The sequence below is a fragment of the Numenius arquata genome, chromosome 20 (genome assembly GCF_964106895.1).
Source record: "Numenius arquata chromosome 20, bNumArq3.hap1.1, whole genome shotgun sequence".
NCBI classification, from domain to species: Eukaryota; Metazoa; Chordata; class Aves; order Charadriiformes; family Scolopacidae; genus Numenius; species Numenius arquata.
This window is the reverse complement of record NC_133595.1, coordinates 4,490,165-4,502,194: the sequence shown is the minus strand read 5'-3', so window position 1 is coordinate 4,502,194 and position 12,030 is coordinate 4,490,165. Positions and strand designations below refer to the sequence as shown.

The following is a 12,030-nucleotide window of genomic DNA, read 5'->3' as shown; positions in this document are numbered from 1 at the left end:
ATTCCTTGACAGAGCCCTTTTATTTCTTACAGGATTTTGTTTGAGAGCATCATCTCAGACACTTCTTATCCATAAGACAACAGCATCAAGCTAATTGCTTGTGAAAGCTTTAACTGTCATTTTAAGCACACTACAGTGATTTTTTTTTTTTTTTTAGACAGTAGAGTTTTCATGCCATAGAATTCTTTGAAGTTTTGTTCTTACTCTAGTTCACCATGAACTAATTCTCATTATTAATGTGCGTTCTCTCTTCAGGTCAGCAAGATTAGCCTTGTGGATCTAGCTGGGAGTGAGCGAGCTGATTCAACTGGTGCCAAAGGAACCCGACTAAAGGTATTGGGCCGTTGGTGTATGGGGAAAGACAAGTGGGTGCACAAGCATCATGTGTTGGCTTTGCTTGACAAATAATAAGGAAAAGAAAGGATTGCTATGATAAGTATGGAAAAAATAGTTGCAAAACTGAAGACTTCCTCCCCTCCAGCCCCCGCCAGTCTACAGAGGTTCATGGCTGAACAATTTTAATTACTATATATTGCTGGATTCTGTTTTCTCAGGAAGGAGCAAATATAAACAAGTCTCTCACAACTCTGGGCAAAGTGATTTCAGCATTGGCTGAAGTGGTAAGTACAGCATTTACTTACCTGCAACAGCCTTTCCATAGCTAGTAAAACTGAGACAGTAAAAGCCATGGAGTAGAGCGAATCATTCACTGTTCCTGGCCTGGCATTGCCAGCCAGATTCCCTGTGTGTATTTTGGTAGATGAATAGTGTTTATGGTGTTCTGTGAATGTCATACAAGCTGGTAGAAGTTTTATTTGTCAATAGATTGAAGCATTGGCTTATTTAGCTGAGAAGAGGCCTTGCAGAAGCAGCCTGTGTTTGTGTAGAAGACATGTTCATGTAGCAAGCGTTTAGTTCTGCAGGGCAGTACTTTTATTTGTATTTGAAAGAATAATTTTAGAAAACTAACTGCAGCTTTGTTGTTAAAAATATAAGAAATACCAGTGTAATAATTTGATTATCACTGGCTTTTTTTCCAATGGCAAGACTTAATAATGTGTTGAGTTGAGTCAGCGTATGTTGACCCAAACAGAATATTGTAGGTTTAGAAAAATACTTTGTCTTTTACTTTTATACTCAACTACTTTTTTTTTTTTTTTTTTTTTTTTTAAATAACCAAACCACAAGTAAATTATTGCTGTTCCTTTTAAAAATGAGTCCTCAACAGCCTGGACAGGTTGAATATACTTAGGTGCTTTTTAGAATCATAGAATCATAGAATCATAGAATGGCTAGAGTTGGAAAGGACCTTAAAGATCATCTAGTTCCAACCCCCCTGCCATGGGCAGGGACACCTCTCACTAGAGCAGGTTGCTTTTTAGATTTTTTTTTTTTTTTTTTTAAATGAAAACTATTCTCATTCACTGGGCTTCTCAAGAAAAGAAAATACTATCCAAACTAACATGGAAATTATATATAAAGCTCTGTTAAAAAGCTTATCTTGTATCTTCTTCCTCTTTCTTTAATGCTTTCAACTTAGGATAACTGCACCAGCAAGGTAGGATGGTCTGAGTAGTAGTGCATGTTGTATTTTTTTGCCCGAGTGTAAGATTTTATTCTCTTCACTTTGGAATCAAAGAGCGGGGATCTTTTATCAAACTCAGTAATCACTTGTACAACTGAAGATGGGCCTATCCTCTGTTTAGATAGCATATGGATATGCTGTCATGGTACTTTTAATAGTTATACTATGATTTTTATGTCTTAAATATTAATTTTTCATTCCGTGTCTATTTTTCAGTATTGTGTTCTTTCTTTGTAGAGTAAAAAAAAGAAGAAGACAGACTTCATACCATACAGGGATTCTGTACTAACATGGCTTCTTCGAGAAAATCTAGGTATGGCCAACTGATTCTTGCTGAATTTTCTGATGGCTTTTAACTCGCTTAAATTTGTATCAAGTATGAGGTTAAATATTTTAAGTAGTCAAATCTGAGTCATACGGTTCCACCTTTTGTTTAAATTACAATTCTTTTCCCTATGATTTTTCTATGTTCCTTAGTAATGTAGAATATAGTTGAATTCTATAATTTATTGAAAATACTGATATTTAGTAGGTAACTAGTGTCTAGACTGTGCACTGTACTTTCATCTAAAATCTTGCCTGTTTGTTATAGGTGGTAACTCCAGAACTGCGATGGTTGCTGCTTTGAGTCCAGCAGACATAAACTACGATGAAACTTTGAGCACTTTAAGGTACTTTCTTTTTATCTGAGATGGGTATGGGTAGCTCTTAGCTCTAATGGCCGCTTTCATACCTTTGGGTTGTTATACTTTGAGGAAAATCTGTGGGGAAGAAAACTCTATACTGGCAGAACTCAATTACCCTGAAAGAGGAAAAACAATGTATTGTATATGAATAGGGACCTAGGGATTTACTGCCTACTCTTAATTTGAAAAAACAAACTCGTCTTCTTGTGTTCATATGTTCTTTTCCAGTGTGGTCCCTACAGTTGAGCATATTAGTCACACTGAGACTTCAAAGCACTGAATAAAATAAAAAACATGTTGTCTGTTGTACATATTGTTAATTCATCTTGAATAGGACTTGTCTTTTTTGCAGCAATATCTTGTATTAAATCTGGATTATATTCCACCATGCATTTGAATTCATGATTCTCTTCTGACATACAGCTGCAAGCTAATGATCTCCTGTATTGCTGCATTTCTATGTTGCATATAAGCACTTAATGTGTTCATTGTAAGGTTTCGTTGTTTTGGTCTGGTTGCAGATATGCTGATCGTGCAAAACAAATTAAATGCAATGCTGTTATCAATGAAGATCCCAATGCCAAGCTGGTGCGTGAGCTGAAGGAGGAGGTGACAAGGCTTAAGGATCTCCTGCGTGCCCAAGGGCTGGGAGATATTATTGACAGTAAGTGGATTAAACAGACCTTAACATCTTGAGGTTGGCCTCTCTTGCAGAGTCGGGAGAGCTGGGCCTGTGAGAGAAAGGGCTTTAAAACATGGAAGTTAAATGTAGGTGCTGATATTATTTTTGAACGTGGTTTTAGAAGTGGTAACCTCTTCTGTCTTTAAGCAAACAATCCTAGGATTGTCTGTAGTGTTGACAGGCCACCTTCAAACTCTCAAGGAAGAACATGGAGATTGAGTTTCCTGTTACTGTAGAAATGATTTTGTGTAATAGAATTACACATTCAGGAGTTATCCTGGTGAGTTATGGAGGACTTTTTGTCTGGCTGCCAATAAAAGGGGGAGAGTTGAGATACAGAAACTTTATTTCATAGTGAGAAAGAAAGCATCTTTTCTTCCTCCTTAAAGGGTTAAAGTGACTAGTTGATACCTGGCTTCAATGCCATCCTTGCTGAGAAAAGAAAACGATGAGTAGTTCCTGTTAGACAATGCCCTGAGTGACAAACCATTTGTCATCTCAAAATAACTAGCTGTGAAACAGCTGCTTGTGAATAAATAATGAATCCTCTTGGGGCGAGATTTTGAGTTAGGTTGGCAGAGCAGTTTTGGACTGACTTGCTTTGCCAACAACCTCTTAAAGCACCAGAACACACTTGTGCCTGAATTATTTCCTTATCCTCATTCCAAACAAGGCAAATAAAGTACAATTTTAGCTGCTACATTCTTTTGTAATATGAACAGTGATTTAATTCCTAGTGATGGAGATGCCCATAAAAACACAGAGTGTATTCCAGTGGATTAAAAGATTCTTTGACCCAAAAAAAACCCCAAGTGAATATTGCACTGATTTGTCAGAGCTTATTTGCCTGTGAAGCAGAAGTCCTGGCTTAGTCACAGACTGCTTACAAAGATATGTATCATGTATTTATCTTTTTGTTTGCTTGTTTTAAGAGAATGGGGCCAGAAGACAATGAAATGCAGGTGTTTTCATGCTTGGTACAGTCTGTGTTTTTTGGTTCTAAATCAAAACTGAAAAAACCGTGTTACTGAAAATTGTGTTTTGTTTCTTTAAACATCGAGTAGTATTCTATTCCCTTCCTGTGTCACTGGTGAACCTTCAATTTTGATCCTTCTTGTATTTTCCCTCCTGCTTCCTTTCAGTTGATCCAATGGGAGATGAATACTCTGGAAGTGGAGGCAAATGTGTGTATTGTGTGGTTCTCTTTTTAACCTGCTTTCTCTGGGTCAGCTTTTAACTGAGCTTTGCATGCCAGCATTTCTCACAGGGAAATCCCAGACAGAACACTCACTGGGGAACGCAGTGCAGTTTGATAGAAACCAGCTTAACTAGAGCTTCTTAGATTGAGTCCACAGTGAACGAAAAAATGCAAAGTTTGAAATGTAACATCTGTTCATTTCTTGCTTTCTGGCAGAATATAGAAGGGAGAGTAGTGGTTCTTAAGTCTGTTTTACAACAAGCCAGCACTTTAGATTCAAAACAGAAATTCTTTTTCTCGAATCTTTCTCAAGTTATTCAATTGAAACAGCTTCTGCTCAACTACCTTCCTCGCCTTTTAACATCTCTTCCACCTAGAAGTATTCGTTTAAACGTGCCAGTTGTTTAACTCAAGATGAAATGTTACCAGATCCTCCTGGAGACTTAGATTTATTTATTTTGTATAGTCTCTTTAAAAAAAAAAACCAAACAAAAATTAACTTGGACATCTTATACTGAAGGTCTCTTATTTGAGCTCAAATACTTGGTTGCAGATGATTAACTTAATAGGGATAAAAACAGTCAGCAAATAGCATTCTATTTCTGTTCCACTGTTTTCTTATATGAAAAGGAAATATGTAGTCCATTGCAAGAGAAGTGTATTCTATGTAAATTTTGGGTTGGTAGACTTTTTAAACTTTTTCAGTCAGTCGTCTTCACCCCCACTCAAACAATATCAGCTGGAAGAGATCTGTCTGAAATTTCCTAAAACTAAAGCTACTGGTGGTGTAAAGACTCATCCTGGCCTTGTCTGATGTTCTGATGCTGCTTCCAGCGTGTGCGTATGTCATCCGTGTGAAAGCTGCAGGCTCCAGGAGAAGCGTGCATGATGTCGAAGGGTTTGGGTCTCTGTGGTTACGGCGACTCTGACAGCTATCGCAAGCGCCACTTCCTTTATCTTCAGGAGTGCATGTGTCTATTGGCCTTTCGAGACTTCATCCTCCCTGCTCTGTCATGCCTGCTTTCCTCATCCCGATGGCATTCCCTTGCCTTAACCTGCTTTTCTTCTATTAAAACTCCCACCCCTGCTTCCCCGGATTTGCAGATGGTGGTTTTCAAACTGACTTGATGCAATCATTGGTTTCCTGGGGCTGAAACAGCAGGTTCAATGTGGAGTGAACTAGGGCACAAGGCTGACAATAGCAGAATTGTTCAGGGGGGGAGAGTAGAGGAGATGTAGGAGGACGTGGAAATTTATGCAATGTCTGGGCGAGGATCTCACTTTTGTAAGTGTGAAGCCCTTGTTTATAACTTGGAAGGTCTGATTTGACCTGTTTATTTCCAAAGGATACTAATTTGAAAGGATTTTTTTTTTAAATAGAATTTAAAACTATCAAAATTATTAAAACTGAGCTATTTAGTTGTCTGATATTCCATGGGGGGTTTTTTGTGTGATTATTCTGAGGATATGGTTTACAGACATATCTGAGAAGCTAAGTTAGATTAAAATAAATAGCCTTTGGACACTCGTTCTTAAATCATTCATGCGCCTTTTCCTTGTTTTCTGTCTTTCAAAGAGGCATCTTTCAGGCCTTTGGGTTCTAAGGCTACAAAAGCTGCCTCTTTACATTTTGGTTATTTTTTGGGCCTTCCTCATCTAAACTAAGACCAAAAAGCTTTAAAGCCTCTTTTGAAGTATGAGAGCCTTATCAGATATTTCACTGAGCAGGTATCTCAGATTTCAATGTTTCAGATAAGGAGGGTCAAGAAGTAACAGAATGATGTTGTTGGGAACTTGTGTTCTCTCCTCCCCGTCACCAACTGACAGGAGATTTACATACTTTCCCATGAGAATTTAAGGACGGGTAGTTCTTTATCCTTGTGGTCGGGGTGGTTCAGCAGCAGAACCGCTGCTGTGATAAAGATTTACTTAATCATTATTTTAGATTAAAGGAGTCTGGAAGAGAATGTTTTGCCGAGTTTGAGGGGTTGGTGTCTATTCAGACTTCAGCCCAAAATGTTACTAAATTCATGAGGAACTGAATCTGCTCCTGGTCTGAGCCTCGAGGTGCTCAGTTTAGTGTTCAGTTAGGAATAGGGTGGTTTATTTTTTTGGCAAGTGCGTAATTTATTTTTTTCAAGCTTTTTGGATCAAAATGGTTTATGGTGCAGTCCTTACTAATAATCCTCAGGGTCTGAACTGACTTATCGTTATGTTATGGATACTAAAGATTTGTTTCAGAACTACCATCTAAAAATTACAAAACTTGTCTTGTTGCTGCTTAAATGCTTTCCTCTTACACTGGTATTTCCTTCCTTTCCTTTTTCCTCTTCCTTCCCTCTTCCTATTTTCCTATTTCCCGTCTTTCTGCCTTCCCTCTGTCTGTGTGTCTCTCTCCCAGATTTGAAAGATTTTCAGAACAATAAGCATAGATACTTGCTAGCCTCCGAGAATCAACGTCCTGGCAATTTTTCCACAGCCTCCATGGGGTCCCTCACGGCATCTCCGTCCTCCTGCTCTCTCAGTAGTCAGGTGGGCTTAACCTCTGTGTCCAGTATACAGGAAAGAATCATGTCAACACCTGGAGGAGAAGAGGCAATTGAACGTCTGAAGGTGAGTATCGCTGTAGATTAAGGAGGCTGTTATTTTGGTCTTTCCCAAGGCTAAATAGCAGTAAAACCCGGGAGAGCTTTCCTTCATAATTATATCCAGTGTGCTACTGTTTCTGAAGGAACTTGTCTGAAACCCACTTGCGCGTTAAAAAGGACACGATGGGCTAGAAACGGGGTTCATGCACGGCCTTTCCTGTAAGGATTACTTAGGTTTAATTGTAGCCTGGAGCTACAACTAAATTATAAATTAAAATCTCAGTTCTTGTTTACAGGTCATCTGGTGCAGTGGTAATTGTGGAAAATTTGTCCTAAGTATAGACTTCAGGAGGCCTGGTCAGCACTAGTTTGGACAAAGTCTGACTAGCAAATGCACTCGGCTTTCAGAAAACCAAATTACCCTAAAGTTGAAAAAGGAGGAAGAATAATCCTGCCACTGTTGTGTTCGCCCAGCCCCCACAGATTAAAATGTGAAGCACACAGAAAAGCATGCTTTATCCAGACAATAGCGGCCTTGTCCCAATTCTGCATGGAATTGAACCGCATCAAAAGTGCATTACAGTGAAGTATTTCTTAATTTTTATGAAAGCTCCCCCAATTTCCATGGGTGGATGAGTGGGGAGAGCTGGCTGTGTTGAATCTATGCTTCATTCTCATGTCTTGTCCATGAGACGCTGCCACAGGGACTGGAATGGGCTGGAAAACACGCTGCATATCCCCTTCCTATTGGAAACCTGCTGTTGCCATGGAAACAACAGTGTGGTCTCTGCAGTTCCTTGGCATCCAGTTACTGAATGATGTCTGTAAATCAGATTTAAAAAAAATAAATAAAATGAGGTGGGTCAAATTAACATCTGACTGTGGTTAGATATGAAGTCGCCTTTTCTTCTCAGCTTGCCTTTGGGGCTATTTACCCTTTTAAAAATTAAGGAAGACGACTTAGAGTTTTGAAGTGCTGAGGGTACTTTTTATACCCGAAAATTAATGTGAGGTCTAGAACGGAGCACAAACTTTAATTGCTTTGTGTATTATGTAATGAGCTTTTAGAAGGATCGTAAAACAGCTTCTGGGATTTTCACACAGGAATCTGAGAAGATCATTGCAGAGCTGAATGAAACATGGGAAGAGAAGCTGAGGAAAACTGAGGCCATTAGGATGGAAAGGTCAGGAATCGGAAGTGCTGTAGATGTGGATGGTATCTAAAAAATGGTGAAGTGTGGAAAATAGGGAATGTTACTCTATTCAAAAGCAATGGAACAGCAGAATAGTGCTCAGTGATAATTCTGCTGACCTTTGTGTTGTGTATAGCAGTAGGGGCAATGCTGAGAGAAAGCCATATTCTTTCCAATGTTTCCTACAGTTAAAGCGTTTCCCATCGTAATTCAGGTAATGTCCTAAGCTGCGACGTTGACTTCACTGTGAAGCAGCGGGGAGTCCTGGTCTCTTTCTTCCTGCTTCCATCATTCTCTTACATTCCAAAAATTCTGGCCCTAAAGTTAAGCAGAAAAGATTAAGTTCTTAGCATTGGAAAATTATGAAACAGCTCCAGCTTTTCCAACTTTGGTTTGAATTGTGTCTTAGAGCCACAAGACAGATGCTTAATACTTGTCAGAAATTTGGGTGCAACCAAACGTAATCACGGAATCATGGAATTGTCAGAGTTGGAAGGGACCTCTAGAGATCATCTAGTCCAACTGCCCTGCTGAAGCAGGATTGCCCAGAGCACATCACTCAGGACTGCATCCAGGCGGGTCTTGAAGATCTCCAGAGTAGGGGACTCCACGACCTCCCTGGGCAGCCTGTTCCAGGGCTCTGTCACCCTCACCGGAAAGAAGTTTTTCCTCATATTTAAATGGAACTTCCCATGTTCCAGCCACTGAAAAGAGTCCAGTTCCATCATCCTTCAACCCACCCTTTAGGTACCTGTAAACATAGATAAGGTCTCCCCTCAGCCTTCTCTTCTCCAGGCTAAAGAGCCCCAGCTCTTTGAGCCTTTCCGCCATAAGGGAGATGCTCCAATCCCTTAATCATCTTAGTTGCCTTGCATTGGACTCTCTCCAGTTGTTCCCTGTCTCTCTTGAACTGGGGAGCCCAGAACTGAATACAGTATTCCAGTTGTGGCCTCACCAGTGCAGAGTAGAGGGGGAGAATGACCTCCCTCCACCTACTGGCCACACTCTTCCCTATGCAGCCCAGGATCCCATTGGCCCTCTACTTATTAGAATATTAAAAGCTCGCAAAATATGTGAGGAGAACATCTTTGCCTTGAAAGAGGGTGACTGAGCAGTCCATAAAATCATGAGAGGTATATGAAGACAGTGGATGGAGATGGATTATCCACTGACAGAGCTGAGGGACTCTCCGGGTAACAGGCGATTTGAAACAAATAGGAAGTTCTCACAGTACATGGATGAGCTGTGGAAGTCTTTACTGCATGATGTTGATGATGCTAGGAGCTGAATTAAAAAAAATAGATAAAACCTCAAAAAACAACAACAAAACCACTTGGGATAGCTGTTCAAAAGAAATACCACCATTAATTCTGGAAATTCATTAGGAAGAAATTGGGAGACTGTGAAAATACTTTGGAGAAAATATCACAGTGTTTGCCATGTTCTTATTTTTCTGTGTTGACGTCACTGTTGTGCTTTGTCAAAGCCAAGAATACTGTGTTACATGAACAGTTTGACCCAATACAATCCTTTTTATGTCTTAAGAGGGAGAGAGTACTTTCTATATTAGATCAGGAAGAGCCAGTTAAGTCTTTGCAAATTTATGAGTAGTGGTAGTTCCTTTTACCTAAATTAAATATTTACATTTAGAACAGACTTTAACTTTCTTTAAAGAAGTAATGAATGCAATGTCCTAAAATGTCCTTATCTTGTGATACGTTATTGCACTAAATGCTGTTAAATCTCAGTACAGTTTTTGCTTTTGCTGTTGCCGTTGTGCAGGCCTATAAACTCCAGGATTACAGGTTAGAAACTTGTCCGATTGAGTTACAAGGTGGTGACAGTCCTGGCTGGTTGGTCAGCGGATAGGCTGGTTGAAAGTCTTGAACGTATTTCATTGCATGGCTTTCATTTGACTTTATTTTGTCTAAGAAGCCTAAAATGTGGTAAATATCTTGCTTTTTCTCTCTCAGGGAGGCGTTGTTGGCAGAAATGGGAGTTGCCATTCGGGAAGATGGAGGAACACTGGGAGTCTTCTCACCTAAAAAGGTAGAGTATTTGATAACTACTGCATCATGTCTCCAAAAGGCTGATCAGCGTGGCAGGGGAGGGTGATGAGGGAGGTACCAGTCACACAAGGGCTTGCATTCGTTTAAGATACAAAGGAACACAAGTGAGGACTGGACCCTTAGTACGTTCCTTTTATGATATCTTTTTGGAAATAGCTTTAGTGTTAGAATCTATCAAAACACTCTACATTTAAGGATTATTTTGCCCCTAATAATGAAGCTGGACGTTGCTCCTCATGTAAGTGATACAACATAGTACTTAATGTTTTTAGAGAGCTGTGGAAAGAAGTCTCCTGTGGTAGCTTCCATTGGTTGTGAAAGTGGGGAAGCGTGTGCTAGCCTAATACGATGATGAAATAGGAGCAGTGTGAAAAGTTCATGGGGAGACTTCTGATATCAAAAAAATGGTTGAACTTTTTTGTACCTTCCTTTAGAAAAACTTGTGCTGCAAATAAAAGCGTGTGCAGCTCCTTGAGTATCTGTTGATTCGGTAGCAACTCAGAAATGCTGCCTCTTAGATTGTGGTTGCCATTTTCTGCTGTAGCTCTGCGTGACTTTTATGTACTCTACCTATTCTTCTTTGAGATACCCAGAAAAGTTTGAGGTCCTCTTCCTTGAATTTGTTAATCCTTTTTTCCCTTGGGAAAAGGGATTGTAATCTAATGAACCACTGAACATAAGGAGTGCAGGGGAATGTTTCTTTCAGTACATGTCAATAGTTCTGTTTTCTGAAATTTGAAAGAAGCAGAGCTGTGCAGGAAAAGTGCGATAAATATAAATTGATCAAGTTAGTAAAGAAGCTATCTATGCAGTGAAAGCAGAATTATTGAAGAAGTACAAGGAAAAGAATGTACTTTCTTGTATCTCTGTAATATTTGAACAAAGAGCACAGTGTAATATTTTAGCCTGAAACTTGCACGTGCAAGTGTGTAACAAACTCAATCTCGGGTTCAACCTATCTAGAGGCATTGCACAGAAATATAGCACAGCAGAAGTAGTTAAAAAGTTTAATCCTTTGGTTAAAGTAGCATTAGACTGTTACGCTTGGAGTACGTAAAACTCTGGTTTGCTTTTGGTACCTACTCCAGAAGTGCCCAAGGTTTGTAAAGACGCTAATTCGTTGAGTGTTCTTTACATTCCTTTCTCTTCTGTTATGGATCCTCATCTTTTAGATTTTCCCTCAGAGGCCCACAGCTCTTTTTGATGACTCTTTTGGTGCATTTTCAGCTGATCAGGTTTGTGTGTAAATGCCATCTGGATTAAGTAGTTGCTTTGGTAATAGATAGTATTTATTTTTCCCTTGTAGGATTTATTAGGAGAAGTAAAACTCCTGACCTAGTCCTGTCTGCTTCTGTTCCTTGCTATCCCTGCACTCCGGTTTCATTAGTTTTCCTTCTAGTAACTGTGGTTGCTATTGTGAAAAATTAGAAGTAGATAGCAAATTTGAAATTTTTTTTATAAAGACTTTACACTTCTGAGGTACCAGTATATATCTAATCATATGTTACTAGGACAGCACTGTGTTTTTACTAGCTGAGCTGTAAATTTAACTCTGATTTTACCCACTTAATGAATTAAAAGGTATTACATTGTGCAATTACTGCTGTTTCTACCAGTTTTGCCTTGAGTGGCAGGAAACTTTTTGAAATGGATTGTGAAAATTGAATTGTTTGTGCTATCGTCAAAGCTGGGAGCAGGGAAAATCCTTCAGCTCCTGCTTGAGGAATGCTGTACAGGAGAAAGCTGAAGACACAAGTGTCTGTGGATGAATGTACATGTTGCAATAAGTGAATACTCAGTTTTGCTAACATCATCTTTCAAGTTGTTGAGGTTTATTTCTTAAAAGGCTCTCTGTTGCCTGTGAAAGACCCTTTCAGACTTTGATTTAGTGTAGTAAATGAACTCAGGTGCTAAAACATGTATGTGTGGGGTAGAGCAGTATTTTCAAAGTGTCCAAATGCTACAAGTCATAGTGGTGTTACAGCACTTGACTGTCTGGGATTTGGTTTCTCTCCAGTTTTCTCTTGAT

General features: G+C 39.3%; 1 protein-coding gene across 2 annotated transcripts in view; it reads left to right on the top strand.

The window, feature by feature from the left end:
- KIF1B (kinesin family member 1B) overlaps positions 1 to 12,030 on the top strand; it is a 90,302-nt gene that overhangs the window by 28,603 nt on the left and 49,669 nt on the right. Inside the window, exons 8-17 of one of the 2 annotated variants that reach the window (XM_074161427.1) lie at positions 256 to 333; positions 555 to 620; positions 1,541 to 1,558; positions 1,823 to 1,898; positions 2,178 to 2,256; positions 2,793 to 2,935; positions 4,096 to 4,137; positions 6,553 to 6,764; positions 7,844 to 7,923; positions 9,906 to 9,981. In XM_074161427.1, the coding sequence (XP_074017528.1) occupies positions 256 to 333; positions 555 to 620; positions 1,541 to 1,558; positions 1,823 to 1,898; positions 2,178 to 2,256; positions 2,793 to 2,935; positions 4,096 to 4,137; positions 6,553 to 6,764; positions 7,844 to 7,923; positions 9,906 to 9,981 (870 nt within the window). The remainder of the gene's footprint in view (positions 1 to 255; positions 334 to 554; positions 621 to 1,540; positions 1,559 to 1,822; positions 1,899 to 2,177; positions 2,257 to 2,792; positions 2,936 to 4,095; positions 4,138 to 6,552; positions 6,765 to 7,843; positions 7,924 to 9,905; positions 9,982 to 12,030) is intronic. The other variant, XM_074161428.1, reaches the window with a different exon arrangement.